General features: G+C 41.0%; 1 protein-coding gene across 1 annotated transcript in view; it reads right to left on the reverse strand.

The window, feature by feature from the left end:
• Positions 1 to 20,959, reverse strand: part of XRCC5 (X-ray repair cross complementing 5) — a gene marked incomplete at its 5' end in the record, with an annotated part of 96,708 nt that overhangs the window by 34,804 nt on the left and 40,945 nt on the right. The window contains 3 exons of the mRNA XM_079710166.1: positions 7,820 to 7,889; positions 9,593 to 9,686; positions 17,479 to 17,675. Coding sequence (XP_079566292.1) covers positions 7,820 to 7,889; positions 9,593 to 9,686; positions 17,479 to 17,675 — 361 coding nt within the window. The remainder of the gene's footprint in view (positions 1 to 7,819; positions 7,890 to 9,592; positions 9,687 to 17,478; positions 17,676 to 20,959) is intronic.

Here is a 20,959-nt window from a genome sequence, read left to right on the forward strand (position 1 = left end):
CAATACAATGTTATCAAGGATGTGGAGAAAGTGGAACCCTCATTCACTGCCAGTGGGAATATAAAATGGTACGCCACTTGTGAAAAGAGTTTGGCTATTTCTTAAAAAGTTAAACATAAACTTCCCATATGGTTCAGCAATTCCACTCCCACCCAAGAAAACTAAAAACATACAAAGACTTGTATGCAAATGTCCATAGCAGCATTATTTGTAATAGCTAAAAACTGGAAACAATCCAAATATCCATTAATTGGCAAGTGGATAAAGAAACTGTGGCATATTCATTAAAATGGAATATTATTCAGCTCAAAAAGAAGTCAATTATTGATACATGCTACAACATAGACAAACTTCAAAAACCTTATGCTAAGTAAAAGAAGTCAGATGTGAAACACTGCATATTGAGTGATTCCATTTACGTAAAATTTCCAGAAAAGGCAAAGCTATAGAGACAGAAAATAGTTGCTTGAGGTGGTGGTGGGGAAAAAAAGAACTGACTACACACTGCAACGGGGAACTTTCTGGAGTTGAAGGAAAAGTTCTTTAACTGGGGTGTGGTGATGACTGTATAACCTTTTCCATTGATAAAGGATCAGTAAATTGCACTTAGAATGAGTACACTTTATAGTAGAAAATTATACTTCAATGAACTATTTAAAAACTGGCAATAAATAAGTGCAATTCAACTGAGAGATTTGTGGAGATTTACCACAGAGAGAGAGGAGACACTAGATGTTTCTTTTACAGAATAACTGCTGAAAAGCTCAGACAGTAAATCTTATCCTCAATGTCCCAAGGAAACACTACTAGATTCCAAGGGCAAGAGAATTATAGTTAGATAGTTCTCATATAATGGCTCCTGACTTCAATGGCCTACCAATGAAATACGGTGACTAACTTGAGTATTACAGTTGCATCTCATTACCACTAAAAGACATAAAGAGATAAAATACAGGATTTCAGCAGTTTAATCTGACAAAGGAAAAGAAAATGAGCCTGTATTAGTCAGCTCAGGCTGACATAACAAAATATCATGGGCTAGCTGCCTTCAACAACAGAAATTTATTTTGTCACAGTTTGGAAGCCGGTGCCAGCATGGTCAGGTTTGGGTGAGGGCTCTCTTCCTGGCTTGCAGACAGTCACCTTCACATCACAGAGGAAAAAAAGTGAGAAAGAGAAGAGGAGAGTGCAAACTCTGGTGTCTCTTTTTATAAGGGCACTAATCGCATCATGAGGGCTCCACCCTCATGACCTCATCTAAACCTAATGACCTCCCAAAGGCCCCATCTCAAAATACCATCGCATGAGGAGTCAGTGCTTTAATATATGAATTTTGGGGGGAACACAATTCAATCCACAGCAGGGTCTTTAATCATAACTATTAACTAAAGATTTTTCTGCAACTGTCCATAAGGAACTGCAAAAAAAAAAAAAAAAAGTTAATTTATGTCCAAGGACATCTACACTGATAATATTCTCAAGCCCTGATGAAACTGTGTTCTATATCTGAACCAAACTTCTCCCCCTTTTCTGACCAAAGTATGGTCCAAAGTATGACCAAAGTATGACCAAAAATGACATAGTATGTCATTTAAAAAATTTTATGTAGATATGGAAACAGACAGGACTAAGTATACCAAATTATACTTGCCACTTCTTTCTGTGTAAGCATACTTTTTGCCCTGTGCTTATAATTTGAAAGGGGGAGGGGACCAAAATACTTTTATTGCCTTTAAATGGGACTCCGAGCTGTTTCTAGGTTCCTCTTAACACATTTCAGCCCATTAGTTACTATTTTAACAAAAGCCTAACATCCTTTCCTAAACATCTTAATTGGTTAAGAGCTTCTGCTGTTTGCCACAAGCAGTCACTTTAAGTCATTGATGAAAGCAGTTTGCACATCAGCACAACCTGAAATCAGTTTCCTTTATCAACCAGCTGGGCTTAAGAAATAATCATGAAGACAATTCTCTAGTTCAAGGAGAAACAAATGCAATGCTCTGCATGACAGTGATCTACCATGCACCATGAATTTATAGGCAATAAAGAAAAAACCAAATTGCCGTTGAGTAAGTACTTCAACAGCTCTTTGCTTCACAAATCATTCTCATTAGCACTTCCTGCAAGGGTGAACTCCAACAGCAAGTTGGATAACACACCTTTTCTCCAAAGCACCCATCATTAATTCCGTGTTTCCAGCAGCTGGCACAGGTCATCAAAGCAAGCCAGTGGGTCACTACGTTAAATGCAGGCTTGAATGGACTCTGTTCTTCTAGCTGTTCTGACACAGGGAAAGCATTCATATGAGTTCCAAATTTTCAGCCAGAGGGAAAAATATTCTTTCTATTTTTAACATAAAAAGGGAAAAAAATACTCAGCAGGTTTAAGGCAAGCAACTTTACCACCTGGCATGAGAAAACAAAACACTGGGAGAATGAAAATGCTGTTGTGTATCACATACCAGACGTCCTTTAATGCTCTCAGGAAGAAATCTTGGTGCTCACTGAGAGCTTACCTATAGCAAACAGGATTTGTACGCTCTCTTTTTTTAACAGATAGCCAGGCTACATTTTACAAGAGCCATACTCCGTAATTAGAGATATTCTGATCTACAGATTGACAGGAATTTGAAAAGATGCTAGAAGCTGAGTGAGAATGGACAGAAGCCTTTTAGGGAGAATTGTGAAAACTGAAAACACTTACTTATAAAGTGGTTGTGTGTATATGACGGTCTTTGATTTCTATGCCATGTCTTTCTTATTTTTTTTTGTCTTCATTTCAATGATTTCATTTTAATTATTTGGTTAATGAGTTTTATTATATTAAAATGTAAACTTCAGAGCAGTGCTGTGCTGTCTAATGAAATGTAAGCAACCAATGAAGATGTTTAAGCCACAGGAGGCCAAGAATTGGCTCTCTGGAATCTGATCCGCGTATTTGCAATAATCCGTGGAAAGTCATCTCAACTATTCTGGGCCTCAATCCATGCCACACGGAAGACGAACAAGACCCTAAGGGTCACTGATACACAATTGCCATGTCAAATAATAACATACCCTTTTAGTAGGTATCCTTTACAATTCCAAATAAGCTGATTTTTGTTTTCAAATGAGACTCTACTTGTCATTGATAAGTGAGGTGTAAAATAAGCCTGGATCATCAAGTTCTGGAGTTTAACAATTTAAAACTAGACAAGTCAAAAAAAAAAGCCAGTGAAGAACAAGTAAGATATTTAATAAAAAATATGAAAGTATAGACTAAACCTCTAGAATATGTAATCATGTATTTTCTCTCTTGTGATTACATGGATCACTGCTATTTTGGGAAAGGACTAAGAAAGTATGTCAAACTGTTAAAAAACAAAACAAAACTCTTATACAGCTAAAGATACTTAAAATTTTAGTTCTGTTTGTATTTAGTACCTTTCTTTCAAGACGTTCAAGGTATTTAACGGAGGTTATTTTTCTTAAATTTACCAGCTCTGTGCAAAATAATAAAGGCCATATTTTTATCTTCTTATGTTTATCTGGAGAGAGCTATGATAGGTTACATAATCCATACCCAAGATTAATACACCATTAAAAAAAGAAAATACATAACACAGACACACACACAGGAAATTTCTCCTAGATCCCAACTCTTGAGAATCCACAGGTTAGGCTTGATTCAGGGCAGAAAATCATATAATGTGTGTAAGTAAACTGCTGTACAAAGGGGATAGTACTCTACCCACAGAGTTGAAAAAATTATCTATTTGACTTTGCTGAATAATATAATTTTATTACTAATTGTGGTAATAACATTCTGCCTAATTTTGGGAGATCTTGCAGAAGTGAATTTTAAGAAATGTCCTTTAAAATTGAAAGGATGTTGTTTGATGTATGAGAATAAGATAGGTTAGAGAAGAAAGGCAGCAGACTTGAGGATGAGATGTGATCCAAACAAAGTGAGAGAGAGGAAAGAGATGTGAGAAAAATGAAATATCTCAGTAGCCACAGAATAAAGTGAACCTCATCTATCAAATGGATGTGTGCACATTACACTCACTGCACATTAATCTAATGTTAAATAACAGACCCCAAATAGGAGCCCATACCACTTCTACTTAGGATGCCTTTTCTTGACAGGTTGGTTTTTCAACCAGTCAGGCTCCTGTGAATTCAGTTTGGTGGAACAGAGCTCTGCCACCCTGTCACTGCTGAGGAGTCTCTGAGAACTCTGTGGACTCAGGTTCTCCAATAATCCACAACTACACACAACAGACATCACAGATGATGGTGCTGATGTGCGTACGAATACTATGTGAGGGAAACAACCCCACTTTCACAATTGAGCGATGATTATTATATATACAGCTGTGGTCAAGAATTTTCTATTTTAAAACTGTAGTAATAGAAGAGTGGGTGGGTAGTGAGGGAGAAGGAAAGGGACCAGAAAAAGAAGAGCACCTGACAATCAAAGACATCTTACAGGGCTTCCCTGGTGGCGCAGTGGTTGAGAGTCCGCCTGCCGATGCAGGGGACACGGGTTCGTGCCCCGGTCCGGGAAGATCCCACATGCCGCGGAGCGGCTGGGCCCGTGAGCCATGGCCGCTGAGCCTGCGCATCCGGAGCCTGTGCTCCACAACGGGAGAGGCCACAACAGTGAGAGGCCCGCGTACCACAAAAAAAAAAAAAAAAAAAAAGACATCTTACAGAAGCATCAACAGCCAAAAAGAACACGTTCCTGGGGTTCAGTGTTATCTACTCTATGCCAATAATCGTAGGACAAGAAACATCCCTCGCACCAAAAACTAGGTAAGAAAATGTGTAGCTGCCTACTGCTGATGTCAAGGGGATAGGGTCACAATACTCTCAGTATGACTCTGCTACTAGTACAGGTGAAAAGGAATTACACCCATACTTTAGTCTGTAACAATAGGTGAAAGGGCCAAGTTCTAACTAAGGGTAAAACTATCTATTATTAATCATGCTTTTGGCAACTGAATTTAAAAAACAGATACACTGGAGAGAAGAGAAGGGCTTCTGCCTCTAGAAGACCAATACCAGGGAGGCAGCTTTAAGTTTGGAGGGGTACTTCGGGCTTGCAAGGGGAGTCCTGGCTCACAAAGAGCTTAGCAAAGAGATATCCAAGCAGAAGAACAAAGGTAGAAAAGTAATGAAGAAACAAAATTTCTGGAGCTTGAAGCAAAAAAGGGAAGCCAATTTAGGACCATGAAACAGAACTAGTTGCTAACAAGTGGGCAGTCCCATTTTCTTGCAGCTCTGCATAAAGTCTGCTTTTGTGAGGTCACTGGTGATCTCTGACTGATAAGTCCCAGATGGAGGTACAGAGGGACATCCACCATCACAGCACTACAACGTGCCAGCACTCAGTCACATTCAACAGAAAAGAACCGTCTACTCATCAAAAATCCTATCTATGGGCACAAGGTTTGAGATACTTGACCTTATAATGTTTAAACAAAGAAGCGTGTAGGAAAAAAAGGCATTAGGAATCAGGAGAAATAGTACTGCTAGGTAGAAAAATCTAGTATTTGAAGGAGACATGGATTTGAATCCCTGTGTGATTTGGAGGGGAAGTTCATTTCTTCCAGTTTTAGTTTTTCCACCTGTAAAATGGGAATAATAATAATAATAATACCTATTATAACCTATATGCCATCGAGGGGCCACTTGCCCTTGTTATTTTCACAAGACTGCTTTAAATCCCCAATTAGTCTAGGAGAAACACTGTTTTCCTAAGAGGTAAGCAAATTCTCAGGAATTTACTCTCTCATGACCTCTTCAGACTCTGGCCTCTGGTGCTCTCAGGAGCTTTCTCTGAAGGACTTTCAGACCCAAAACTGCCTCCTCACCAGTTTCCCCAGATGGAGCACTCAAGCCAAGCATTCCAGAGTTTTACTGACACCGAGTATCTGCAGTCATGAGTTGGGATTGTACTGCAGAATGCTGTGCCCTTACATAAATTCATTCATTTCCTCTCCCTCTTACCTGTTCTCCTCATCCCCTTCTCTCCTGAACTAGCTCCAGTTTTTCCACTTCTACGGTGCTAGCAGCTTCCCCTCCTCTGAACCCCAGCACTGGCCAACAACCAAGCCTGGGGACACAGACTCAGTCTCTACCCCAAAGACTTATCAAAGTATTTTCCCAGTAAACATAATTTTCTTTTTCAGAAAATTCTGACACCAGCTGTTGAAGCTCTAATATTTTCTCCGCTTGCTCACCTGACTCTGCAGGATTGCTATGTGGAATAACTGAGACAAAGAGTAAGTGCCAGCACAATGACCTGAACTAACTAGTAGGCTGCCTTTATAATGGTGATGATGCTAGATTTAGTCCCTGACGAGATCACACCTACACCAACCAGGAAGACCAATTACTTCCAAAGGGACAACCTTTGACTTTGGCTGATGTAATCCATAACATATCATCAAAAGATAAGAAGGACTCAATCTGTCTTCAAAAACACAACAACCATGATAGATGACCGAGTTTGTTGACTTGTCACAGCGGTGTTTCTGCCCCCTACCAAACACACAGTCACAATATGCAGCCTAAGAGACAACACAGGTACAATGCTGTGAAAGCCTCCTTTGATTAACCCAGTATTTGAAGGAGAGAAATTCTGAAGTACTGTTTCCCCCAATCCTTCTGGAAGCTGTCACTTTAATTTTAGATTTCCTCCTTCTATTTAGATGTAGTTTTGTTTTATGTTAAAACTCAAGGTTTTCTTCTATACGTCAGTCTTTAAGAGGGCAAAAAGCTCTTCCCCATTCTCAGAACACAAAACGTACACACCCCACCTAAAAGAATGCAGATTACCATGAGGATGGAGCTGGTCTTCCTCAGGGAATTCTCATGGGCTTGGCCTCTGTGTTCCCACCAACAAGATTTGGCCTGGCAGATTATATGCTCTCAGCTGTTTATAACTGCCTTTGGGCAACAGCACAGGAAGTCTAGGCATCTTGCTAGGATTGTCACACTCTAAGTAGTAAGGCCCTTAGACATACACTAGGTACCATAGATGATTAAAAAGCTGTAGCGTTTCTAGGCATTTAGGACTCATTTCCCCCCAAATGCCAAGAAGTTGGAACAGAAGGTGCTGTGCACACATGAACATAAACACTCAGAGAAGGCAGCTCGCAGTCCTGACCCTGGGGAGCAATAATGAATGCAATACTGTTATATACACAAACCTGCAGGATTACAGTTGCCAGCTGCCATTCATTAAACGTGAATGAACAGGAACCTGAATGCGATCAAGTGAATGAATGTCAGTCTGAGACCCTCTATCTATCCCTCAAAGCTGTTTTAATATCAGCTCAAGCCTAAATGGAATTCTAGGTTATATCTGAAAAGAAAAATGTGAGGACAGGGTCAATTTCAGGAGGATCAAATCTAAGGGCAGCAGTAAGGTCTTTCTGAGATTACTGTCAAGGGGCTGAAACTCTTAGGAGAGAACAAAAATTATATGTCTCAGAAAATAGGAAGATATGACACAAAAACGTTTTATTCCCAAAGGATTTCACTGAAGTGGAACTAAAAGCTCCAAGATTCTGGCCCACAGTTTTCTTAACAGGGAGACCTACAAATTAGCTCGTCTCTGTTTAGCAGACCTGTGCTGAGTTTACCCTCCTGTGCTCATAACGTTACCTCGGTGAGCTTACTAACAAGGGACAGTCACAAAGATCCACCAGGAAAGAAAACTGCTATATAACGCATTATGACCAAAGGTGACACTTATTAGTCTAGACTTAAATCAGTTAACCTAATTAACCATGCTTCCTTAACTGCAACGCCTACGGCACATCTCTTACCTTCCTCAAAGCTGGTCTTCTTCTGCCTCACTAGAACACGGAAGTTTTCAGCAGGATTCACACTTCCAACCTAGAACACACCCACAGACAATGAAACTGCAGGTCACTTCTCTTTATGGCAGCACCCAGGCAAGACAAGACAGCTTAACATAATAAGTGTGTTCTCATAAAGTAGAGGCAAAGACAAAGTGAAGGCCCTTTTCTGTTCATTTTCATTTCTATGGATCTGTTAAAAGCTAGTGGATTCCTGTGGTCAAAGGGCTGTCCTCTGTCCGTATTTTCACTCACCTCTCCTCATGCAAACTGACTTCTTTCCAGAGGGGTCAGAAGTATGACCCAAGGCACCCAAGGCACCTGGCAGCCCAGTTTGAAGGCTTTATGTGGCAGACTGCCTGTCCATCCTGACACCCAACCAATTAGGAAAGGGAGGATTCTGCAGTGCAGGGTCAGTTCAGAATATCTTTGTTCCACTAAGATAACACGAGAAATAACAGCCTGATGCTTAATTCATTGGACTGTCCTTCCTGGGGGCTGCTGCTGACCCTCTGGCATTGAAGTTTGGGTAGACTATTCAAACATGCTCAAACTAAACATGTCCCCCAGAGTAAAAGCAAATCAGTGCTAGGTGGGAAAGTTTCAAAGATGAAAATCTCTGCCACACTATACGGCACTTTCTGATCATACCTATGTCTTTTACCTTCTGATCCCAACCTTAATAGGGCTTAAGTTCAGCTCGAGGGGGAGAAGACAATGGGATTCTACAATGGCTGGTAAATGTTCGTACAAAATGTACTAAAGTTTCCAGTCCACTCTGGTATAGCAGTCAGAAAAGCTCCCAGAACAAATAAGGTCATGATATTTTTTTCTTTACTACAAGACACTGAAATAAAATCCAAATCATTTTTCAGACATTCAGTTTTTCTGAGAGCATTACTTTTTCAGGTGGGGAAAAGGTATGCCCTAGGGCTAGCTATCCTTCCTAGTATATTTGGCTAGTAGTAAGGGACAATTTTTAAGATCCACTGATTCAAAATAATGCCCCTTAAAACAAGGCAATACGTTCAAGTTCCAAAAACCATCCCATTAAATAAAGAAGATCTCAAGTGTCGAAGGATACCTGGTTTGGGGAAATCCTAAACTAGTGAAACCTGTTATGAAGTTGTATATTAGAAAAAAGAGAGTTATACTCTTAAAGCTTACATACTTGGAGATTAAGACTCGTATCACTAACCCCCCCACTTATCCTACCATTGTGACCAAACAGAAAGCTGCAAAATGCAGTTACCAAAAAAACTCTACAAAAGTGATGTTTCATGCTCTGTATACTATATAGTGCTCTATGTACTATATATCAATATAAATAATTCTATAGGTAATTCACTGACAATAATTAAAGGAAGGGCTTCCCTGGTGGTGCAGTGGTTGAGAGTCCGCCTGCCGATGCAGGGAACACGGGTTCGTGCCCTGGTCCGGGAAGATCCTACATGCCGCGGAGCGGCTAGGCCCGTGAGCCATGGCCGCTGAGCCTGTGAGTCTGGAGCCTGTACTCCGCAATGGGAGAGGCCACAACAGTGAGAGGCCCACGTACCGCAAAAAAAAAAAAAAAAAAAAAATTAAAGGAAGAAAGGAAAAAGTGTGGGATGGACATGTATGGCTTATATGTTGAAAGGACCAAGGAAAGTGCTACATTAAAGGACTAACAAAAATTGATGCAATCTCCCCAAGCCCCAACTTTCCTGAAAGAGGGGAGCACACCAGACAAGTTCTGCTTACACGGGTTACACTGCCTTCAGCCAGGCTGGAGATACTAAAGTGGGCTTCATCTCCCTCGGTCTTCAGTTTTTTAGAGGTGGGTCCCTCTTCACGGCTGGAAAAGAAATAAATGTTTTTTTTTTCTCTCCCCTTAAAACAGATCAAACAATACAAAACCAAGAATTGCTAATGTGAAAAGTAAAAATTTATTTTTCAAGACTCAAAAATAAGCAGCGGCACTTAGTCCTCCTTTACAAATGGCTGCCTCCTTTTCCCACCCTCTGGACTCCTGACAGCCTGACTGGAGCAGCCTTGGCTTTGTTTCCAGCAGTAGGGAAATCAGAATTAGCAGCTGCATCACAAAGCCCTTTCAAAAGATGAAACTGCAAGCATAGGTAATGGAAACTTAGCACTTCAGTATGAAACCCATTTACCCTTCAGTTATTATTTGCTAGTTTCTGCCTGAGAATTGATAGCAATTAGCTTTCCATGTACATAGAAGACCTTTGTGTCTAAAAACCTGTCTTCTTCATCGTCTATGTGAGAGCTTTATAAGCTTCTACTTACAGCTGTCAAAACTTACTAGACAATCCTCAAACATGCAAGAGCTTGCTCTTAGAGAAGTCTTAAACTATAAAAAACCACTTTCAAAACAAAACTTTTAATCTGTTCCTTTATAAACCTAATTCTGTCTTGGGCAATATGCTAACAGAGTCCAAAAGCATCTGTGTGATAAGGGAAAGATGACTCGGAGGAAGTATATCAAACATCTTGCTTCAAGTAACAAGCTGGCTTTAACAGCCTGCCTAAAGTCAAAGGGAGGTCAAGTCAATTGCAAAGGAGAAAAAATATCCAAAGACTCTGCCCATAATCTCCCTTAAGCTGTTGAACACAAGAGATTATGAAGATTTTTCTCCCAGACAAATAATCAATCTGGGGCAAAAGCAGCTGTCAAGAAATGGCTGAATGAGAAGGGAAATTAGTAACTAAGAGTACTATTAGCAACTATTTCTAAATGTGATGTTTTTATTCAAAAGCCCAACTTTCAGACAGTGAGGCTTGAAGAGGTTATCCTAAAAATAAAGCAAAGTAAGACCTAAGTTAGCTTATTCAATGATATTTCAATAATGAATCTCCTCTTACAGCTAGATGAAAGAACTAATAAAGTAATCATTACGGCCTTACAAACAAGAATTAAGTTTTATTACTTGACATCTTTCCCATTTACCACTTGCCTTCTTCCTTTTGAGAAGTAAAGAAGAGATAAGGGGTGAGTCATTCAGAGCCCTTTCCTTCAAGGAGAATAAGAAATAAACACACAAAGCCTTGGTGGCAAAAATGGAGGGAAAATGAACAAACCTGAGGCAGCATGAAATTCTATCAGAATCTGAGTTCTTTAAAAAAAAAAGTCACAGCCACTTCAGTTAACCTTTGCCGGTTCTTCCCAAGAGAAAGACAACATGGTACTGCTGAAGATTTGGAGGAAAAAGACCCAGATTCTAGTCTCAGTTCTGCCACTGGCTAGCCCTGGAATCTTACACCTTCTTAAAGGTACTGACTGTGTATTAATTTTTGTATATCTAGAGTTTAGAGTCTAGTAAGTTACTGTCCTCTCTGATCTTCAGTTTGTTCCTCAGGAGAACACTACAACAAAAAGTATCATATCAACTATTCACCTATTCTCTTCCAAAAATACAAATTAACTTATATAGTGGTATTAAGAAGCATTAAACATACAAGGCACTATGCTAAGTTCCATGAGAATACAAGGTTGAATCACATGAAGAATTTCTTAAACCCTCCCAAATAAGATTCTAGGGAAGGAAGAATAAGGAGACATATATACTAATTCGCCAGAACTGGGCAGGTAAAGGAAAGTCCAGAAAATAGGAGAAAGTACTGAAAATTTAATATGTTTAATAATCTCAAGATTGAACCATTTAACAGGACTTAATTGGGAATTTTACATATATTAAACTCATAATGTCTACCTGAAGTGGGAAAGCACAATGACTCTCATCCCCTAATTATCTGTGAGGGAGCTGAGCTCTGGAAGGTACACATTATCCATGCAAGGTCACAGCAGACACAGAAGTGTTAACAGCTGCTGCATTTGGATGTTGGGAGCCAGGATAATTTGTTGTTCTTTCTCCTTTTCTCCTTTTCTTTCATATATGAGTATAAATCTTGTAATTCATTTATTTAGCCACACATTTACCTAATACTATGTGTGGACCCCTAAATTAGGCTCTAGATTCTAAATATATAAAAGTTAATAATCATCACCTTCAAGAAGTTCAGCCAAATAAAAAAGATAAATATATAAACAGGCAATTAACAAAATATTGTGGTAAGCAGCATATCCCTTTGAGAGGATAGCAGGTATCTGTGTTGGGCTGGGGCAGGAAGTGCAAGCTGGGAAGTAGTGAGAGATGAGGATAGAAAATATCTAAATTGTAGACACAAACTGTGAGGAAAGAAAGTGGTTCTCCAGGTAGCTGGACAGACATTTCTCTTCCTTCTGCTTATCTGGGTTTTCTCATTTGCGTAACAGAATTTGGTCTTAAGCTCAAGGTAATGGAAAGCCATGAAAGCAAAGGTTTTTAATCAGGCATCCAAGGATGACATCAAGGAATTTGTGAACCACCTAAAACTACATGCAAAATTTATTATGTTAGGGCATTTTCCTGCGGAGAGGGTTCACAGTTTTTATCAGATTACCCAAAGGATCCATCACACACAAACACACACAGATTAAGAATCACTGCAGGGCTTCCCTGGTGGTGCAGTGGTTGAGAATCTGCCTGCCAATGCAGGGGACACGGGTTCGAGCCCTGGGCTGAGAAGATCCCACATGCCACGGAGCAACTGGGCCTGTGAGCCACAATTACTGAGCCTGCGCGTCTGGAGCCTGTGCTCTGCAACAAGAGAGGCCGCGATAGTGAGAGCCCCGCGCACCGCGATGAAGAGTGGCCCCCCACTTGCCACAACTAGAGAAAGCCCTTGCACAGAAACGAAGACCCAACACAGCCATAAATAAATAAATAAATAAATAAATAAATTTATATATAAAAAAAGAATCACTGCATTAAAGAATTTTAAGCAAGGGAGTGATGTGATCAAATTTGTTTTTAAAAAAATCACTCAGCAGAATGCAGAATGGATGGGAAGGGGCTAAGACTGGAATTAGGGGAATCAGTCAAGGGGTTATCTCAGTAAAGCAGACTAAAATGAAACCTACATAAAAGCAATGACAGTGGGCGATGCTAGTAAGAAGTAACCTTTTAAAAAAAATGCTCACCATCAGTCACGAAGCCAAGCATATGAGTTAGCTATTGTTATTGTCCTTTTACAATTAAGCAAAGCAAGGCTGAAGAGGGCCTGACCTTGTCGAAAGCACACAGTAAGGGGCCCACAACTAACTCTGGACTTTTAAACACTCTCCTAAACAGCCTCCTAAAAGGCAGGTATTTGTTATCACAACTTGGCACAGAGCAACTTGCCAATTTTAACCACTATTAAAAAGAAATACTTGGGTTTTGATCCAAATCAATGCTATTAGCCACTGTACTAACCTGAAGCAAAAGGAGTGAACTTGAGGTAAATCTAATACAACTTGGTAAGCCAGTTAGATGTGGGGAGTGAAGAAAAGGGATGACTCCCTGGAAATTAGGTGTCATTCACTGAAATAGAGAATAATAGCATGAAGAGGGGGTTGAAAGGAGTGTGGAAAGAGAAAGAAGGTGATGAAGTCACCTCTGGACATACTGACCTTGAGTTATCTGTAGACACTTAAGATCCAGTGGATAAGATGGAAGTATATTAGGATAGACAGATTTTTAGTTATTTCTGGAGACCCATATGTGAAATATTGATAATAAAGGTCTTAGGATGTGCAGTGTAGCATAATCGTTGGGAGGGTAAGCTCTGGGGTCACACTGCCTGCATTTAAATCCTTACTCCATCGCTTAACCAGCTGTGATCCTGAGGAAATTTCTTATCTCCTCTAAGCCTCAGTGTCCTCAGCTTTAAGATGAAGTGAATAAAAGAACCTACTTCATAAGATGGCCAAAAGGATGCAAACAGATAATACATGCCTGCGTCCAAATAAATGTCAGCTCTTTCAGAGGAGGAGTCCTACAAAACATCAACATTTAAGGTTGGTGGGGAAAGAAAAGCAGCCCCCAGAGGAATCTGAGAGGGAGCCTGTCAAAGGTTTAGAGAGAAAAATCTGGAGAATCTGAAGTTAAGGAAGACATATGAGTTTCAAGGGGGAAAGGATAACTGACAACGTCATGTGCCACAAAGAGGTCAAGAAAGAAAAGGGGGCTTCCCTGGTGGCGCAGTGGTTGAGAGTCCGCCTGCCGATGCAGGGGACGCGGGTTCGTGCCCCGGTCCGGGAAGATCCCACATGCCGCGGAGTGGCTGCGCCTGTGAGCCATGGCCACTGAGCCTGCGCGTCTGGAGCCTGTGCTCCGCAACGGGAGAGGCCACAACAGTGAGAGGTCCGCGTACCGCAAAAAAAAAAAAAAAAAAAAAAAAAAGAAAAGGACTGCCACGCTTAAGTAAATCCAGCAGTTAGTGTCTTTTCGAAGACCCGTTTCAGGGCAGTGGTGGGGGCTGAAGGCCGAGCCAGTGAGTGCCAGGAGAAGAAGCAGTACAGGCTCTTCTGCTAATAAGCCTGGCTATGGAAGGAAAGATGATGATAACAGGTAGTAATCAGAGAGAGGAAACTGAGGGGATTACTTCATTTTCTTTTACAGGAAAGAAATCAAATGTTCATGTGTGGAGGGAAAGGAGTTGGTACAGAGGGAGAAGCTGAAGATACAGAAGGAAGGAAGACATTATCAGTGGACTGAGGTACCAGATGGGACAGAAATAGCATCCCAGGACACAGGTGAAAGGATTAACTCGGGACAGGATGAGGTACCCTCTTCCACTGAGGCAGGAAAAAAGGAAGTAAAGGCAGACGCAATACAGACATGTTTTTAGGTAAGATGGGCCAGAAAACTGAGATGTTCCCACCTACTGGCCTCTATTTTCTCTGTGAAATCACCATCATGATCGTCGCCACTGCCATAGTTGTTGAAAATGTGCTAGGGACAGGACTAGGATTTTGTAAATCATCTCTTCACAAACACTGTATTCTTACTATGTGTTAGGCACTGTGCCATTCTAGGGTTACAACAGTGAACAGCATATATTACTCAACTAACCTGCATGACAACTCTATGAGACAGATATTCCTATTATCCCTATTTACCCATGAGGAAACTGAGGCTTAAGGAGGATAAGCAACTTGCACCTAAGGTCACACTGCAGAGCAAGGGGACCAACTCACACTGTCTTGACCCTGGAGTCTGAAGTCTTAGCCAGTGAAACCAGGTGGGGTTGGCCTCTGACAGGAAGTAGGGACTGGGGTCTTAGGGGACTTGAAAAAAGTAGAAAACTTTACACTATTTGCATATAGAGATAAAAAGAAATCAAGATCACGTATGAGTTCCATAGGCAGGATCAGACCTCAGATGTCCCTATTCTCATGTCAGTTCTGTCCCAGAGATGATGCTTTCATTTCAAGGGTGTGCAGCAACATTAAGGGAAGCAGTGCTTTTCTGTGATAAGGGTAATAATATTCAGTACATTTTCGGAACGCAATGTCAGATGGCGCTTTTACCCTCGTGAACTGAAGAAATCACTTCAACACTAGGGATTGAACAGGTTCAGCATGAATAGTAGATCTTCTCAAATGTTCAGTGTTTTTACTGATAATGACAGTATTACTGCTCTGGGTGTTGACTACTGCCTTCCCTCCAAATAGTTTAAAGTCCTTTAATATCTGTGATTTTACTGTTATAATGTCTCTTACGATGAGCCTGTTTTTAGATGAAGGAACTCTCAGAAAGGTAAAATTATTTAACCAAAATTAGATCAAGAGTGAAAAAGCTGGAATGAAAACTAGAGACTCCCAGCTCAGAGGTCTTCCCTTGGCCTCTGACACTTCCTGAACAGACATTTGCCCCTCCCTGCCAATCTTAGCCCTTCATCCGTATACTGGAAGTATGTACCCTGGATACAGGGATGCTGAATATACACAAAAACATAGCTGGTTGTTAGCAATCTTTCTTTCCCTTAGGGAGACTACCTGTCAAGCTGATTGGAGCCTTATCACAAAAATTGAGTGGCTGTAAGAACCCTACAGAAGGACTGAGTCATCCTTGAATATAGGAGGTGCTCAATAAATATTTGTTAAATGTGTCATTTCTGCAGTTCTTCAAAACTAAGATTTCTGAGAAGGAAGAGTAGAGAACTGGGGTGTGCGTAGGTGTGTGCGCGCAAGATTATTCTCTGGCCCCCGGCAGCTAGTTTGGCTGTGTGGCAAACCAAACCATTACGGGGGCAGAGAACAAGAAGCCCTGCAGGCTCAAGCTTCCTGTAAGAGTGAGAGATGGGAACAGGGCTGAAGGTGTAATCACAGCAGGGATCAAATCACAGAACAGCCTTCTGGGTCTAGCTGGTATGTTTCTTTTTAACCAGCTAATTTACAGTTTAATCAACAGGAGGAGGAGAAAATGGCCCACTTCTTTCCCACAATACCAGAAGGTAATCAAGATCATGAACTGGAGCTTTAATACACAGAGAAGGAACAGCCATATGACTGCAGAAGAGACTAAAGCAAGGCTGTCATGGGAAGAAAAGGACTCAGAATTTTACTGAACTGTTCTAAGATACGAATCCAGAAGGATCTAGGTAGATGAGGAAAGCAGAAGTAGATTTTTAGTGACAGTCTTCCTATGTAGAAGAAGGCATGACAGACTAAAAGGAAACATAAAAGCCTCCAGGATGTGTTAGAAATGCACATGAGAGAATCTTTCAATCCCATGATTTTTTCCCCCCCAATTCTGACAAAGTTTGGGGTATTAACCTCTAAAAAGCCACCAAAAATGCAAACCTGTCTTTTCAACTTGGCGGATAATTCATTAAATTAACAATTTACAGAACCCTGTAAATTGAAGGTTTCTGGAAATTACTCAATACTGGTCCAACGGGGTATTTACAAATACAAGCTTTACTTTGTCAATACACACACAGCCGTGGGAAGGAAATCAAAGAAAAAGGAAAAAAATTGTGATCTAAAACTGGATCTTGGAATGCAACCTAAAGAAATGAGTATATCATTTTGATTTGGGGGGAAAAGTCACCAATAATAAACCAAAACGTGGTAAAATCAATGTCATACACCCAAATAATTCTGGGTAAGAACAGCTTCTTAAGGTTTGTTTTTGTTCTGCTTTGAATGAAAATTGATATAATTCTAAACAGACTTGATGTGGGGAAAAAACACTTAATAGCTACCTGAGAGCTTTATCTAAGGATATGAAAACCACTTTACAATCCTTAAACTACACCTCACTAATGGTATAACCAAGCATATGAACACAGTAACAGCACAACTACAGAAAGCCAGGTTTTTCATTCTCCTTCCCATTTTCCCTCCAAAAATCTCACCGATATTCTCCTGACACCTTACCTCCAGAACGAAAAACCTTACGACTTTCACCCCTCTCCTCTCATCCTCAGCACTTTAAAGATGTTAAAATTCAGTCTTAGATATTCAAAGATTGTTTGTCTTCCTATATATATAATTCATCAAGAATCTGATGCTGATCAAAAAGTCAACAACCCCAAAGGTAGCTCTAATTTCTAGGTGCACAAGGATAAAATATATCTACAGTGGACAGATGTGAGAAACCAGGATTTCCAATGCAAGGCTCAAATAGCAAAAGGTTTCTTCCTCCCACCTTTGTGATTCCACAAACCCAGGTTGCAACCCTTAATGCCACAGCCCCTCTAAGACCACAACCAATCTTTGTGTTCCAACGTCACACAAAGCTCCATCGAGTACTCACTTATCTTGGAAAATGTCCTGAGCAGTCACTTGGTCCTTTTTCTTGAGGACTTCAGTCAGAGGGAAAAGGGTCTTTATTTTAGAGACAGGAACCTGACATTTAGCTGTCACCTCAGTGGGGGGGTCCAGCATATTCCAAACGTGTTGCTGAATTGGGGGCAGAGGCTCCTGGGGATGTAAAGCTCTGTGCAGCAGACACTGTGGAAAAGGCATAAGGATTTTAAAACGCAGATGTAGACATCACACACGGCTTCATTACACTCTTCTGATCAGGGATCCTCATTCCTTAATTTGGGAGGGTTATGGGATTCCTACCGTATGTAAAAGACAGCAAAGAGGGTGGACCCAGAACCGCCTTGGTTAGCAGGACGTTGGTAACGTCAAAAGCAACTGTAAAACAGATCTAAGCCTAGCAGCACCGTCAGCTGAAGCCCTCCTGGAAAGGAGCCTCATCTCATAAAAAGAGGCCACTGCTCTGACTACTTGGAGGATATACGAGGTTCCCTGAGATGCAATTCCAAAAGCCTCTGACAATCTGCGATGATAACTTTTTGTTTATAATCCTTTAACCTCCCTTCAGCATGCTGTGCTTTCTCCCTTGCACAACCTTAGAAGACAACCTAAGGTGGATGAATCAAGTGCTAAAGGGGAGGTGCCCATGCTCAGTGAGTCCCAGGATGAACACTGTGGAAGAGATGAGACTACAGGTCTGTCCCAAAACTCCCCGGAGTGCCGAGCTTGGGCTATTCCCCACCCATCTACTCACTTCCGTCCATCTCCACTATACCACTCTTGTCCAGGCACCATCACCTCTCATGTGGGCTACCACAATCCCCTCCTAACTGGTCTCCCTGCATCCACTTTCATGGCTCTACTGTAGCTCAAGTCATCTTAAAACAAGTTCCTTTCCATTCCCTAAAGTCAACCCTAACACAGCCCCTGCATGCCTCCCTCCTCCTTGCTCACCCCAGCCGCCCCGTTAGACTGGGTTCCTCCTGCTTCACGCATATGCCAGCTCACTCCAGACTTTGGGTCCTGTGCTTAACGCTCCCTCAGCCTCTTCTGCCTTCCCTTACATCTCAATAGAGCTGGCCCTTTTAAAAGTCATTCTGTTCTTTGCTAAATTATCATCTCTTCTGAGAGGATTTCCCCGACGCCGTATGAAGGAGCCCTTTACCCCCATGCTACCACCCTGTCATTCTCTATCATTAAACTTGTCTTATATTTCTTACAGTATTTATCATTATCTAAAATTATCTCATCAATTTTTTAGTTTACCTGTTTGTTACCTCCACTCACCCCTTGAAAGTAGAGATCTTGTTTGTCTTGTCTACTGCTGAATTCCAAGTACTGAAAAGAGCACCCCACACATGATAAGCACCTAAAAGGTACTGGCTGAGTGAATAAAGCGCTCTTTCTCAGAACTCTACAGAAGAGGTGACACAGGTGTCAGGAAGCAGCACCAGGAGTGGGGCCAAGATCAAGGCCAGGGCAGGCTCTCCGTTGCTCACACGGGTGGAGATCCGGACCGCAAGCCATTCCCATTCGATCACTGACACTGCTTTCAGACTACCAGGCCTTGGCAGTAGTGTTATCTGCCCAGAAAAGTAAGTATTCTAAAAGGAGTGCAGGAATGTAATCAAAAAATGAGATAACCGTTAAGAAAAAAAGAAAAAAAATGAAACTCCCAATTCATTGATGTTTTACTCCCCTTGCTAGAGGATAATTCCAAAATTAGGTTGGAGAACAAGGCTCCTATTCCCACATTTGAACAATTCATATGTTAGTAATTGTAAAGAAAAAAAGGGAGCTGAATAGCTCCTGCAATTTTAAAATTACTGTTTTATATCACAAGGTATATGACTTAAACTACTCCATGGATTGTTTTCGTACCCTGTAGAAATGGAAGCTAGACTTCTCGGTTCTAAAAAAATAAAGATACTTGGGCTTAAACAGTAAATGCCATCAAAGAGTCAATGTTCTACAAACTCAGAAAACCCTGAGGTACGTATTAAATAGCAATTTCCTCTAGAAATTTCATGTCCTGCTCCCGATTTCAAGAGACCAACCCCAAGCCTTCCTTCTCCTAGTAAATTCATTGTTTCAGAGCCTGACTCCTGCTTTCCTTTTCCCTAATTACTCTACTTTCCCTGGAGCATCAATGACATTAGGCCTGTTTAATGTAAAGCAAAAGGGGAAACCAAAAAGATCCCAAACCCTGTGAATCTACCCCAACCTTCTAATACATAATTCGCAATTCACAGCACTCACCTTCAGGTCAGTTATTAAAATACCAAAAACAGCTTACAAAGCCCTAAAGATGTAAGCAGAAATCCAACACCCAACATAGCAGACTACCTCGCAAATACTCTGGAAGATTCTATCTGTGATATCCAAGTGGCATTTTTGGGAAAAGAACTCTGAATTCCAGGCAATTCTTTCAAATAGTGTCATTGCCCATAAGTCAGTAATAAGGGACCCACAAGAGATGTTCTAAAGCATCACCCTCTCATATTTTCTTAAAGGTCACATTTTAGATAAAGCTAAGTAGGATAAAAATTCAATCAAAAAAATTCCAATTCATTTAAAAAAAAGAGGTTATGAGAAAGTGACACTTTTTAGTAGCTGAGAAGTTACTAATATGTTGATTTCAGCAACCCAGTATCAATTATTTAAAAGGAAGTATTAACTGTACACTTGACAAAAGACATATTTTTCAGCATTTCTTTCCAAAATTAGAATTAACCTCTTGCCAACAAGTTGATTACTAACCTCTCCCTCCTTCTGCCCCCTACTCCCAGCTCATTTACTCTTAGTTATAGATATTTTAAAAGAAAAAAAGAAAAGTCTTCCTGGGTCCTACATCCTCCTGTAGCTTCCTGGGTCCTCTCTCTCTCTCCTCCCTTCATCAGTAAGGGTTTCTCCTACAGGTACTGTAATCTGGCTCCCGCCCCATCACTCTACTCCCACTGGGCCCTCAAAGTCATCAAAGACTTCACTACAAACCCCAAAGGCCCTTTGCCAGGCTCAGCTCTCTTCACCACTGTGCAACGTCTGATTTGTGATTCTTTCCTTTCCAACACTCTTCTAGTTCTTTCTGTCTCTCTGACCTTTTGGGGAGGGGGGAGGTAGGAACACTGTTTCATTTCTGGCAGCTTTTCTGCCTAACCCTAATTGTCCAATCACGGGGGTGTTCAGGACTTCATTCTCCCTCCTTCTCACTCAACAGACTCTCCCAGGTGACCTCATTCACTTCTGTTTCTACCTAAATGAGGAGGCCTCTCAAATCTATACATTTAGTCTTGAATGCTCTCTTGGGCTCCACACCCCTATTTCCAACTTCCCACTGAGTGTCTGTACTGGCACAGCCAACAGATAACTCAAATTTAACACTTGCAAGAATGCATGAATTACCTTTTCTGTCTGTTCATTCTATATTCCTTATCATAACTAATGGTGACATCATCCAAGCTAGGATCCTG

Source organism: Hyperoodon ampullatus (genome assembly GCF_949752795.1).
Source record: "Hyperoodon ampullatus genome assembly, chromosome: 8".
Taxonomy (NCBI): domain Eukaryota; kingdom Metazoa; phylum Chordata; class Mammalia; order Artiodactyla; family Ziphiidae; genus Hyperoodon; species Hyperoodon ampullatus.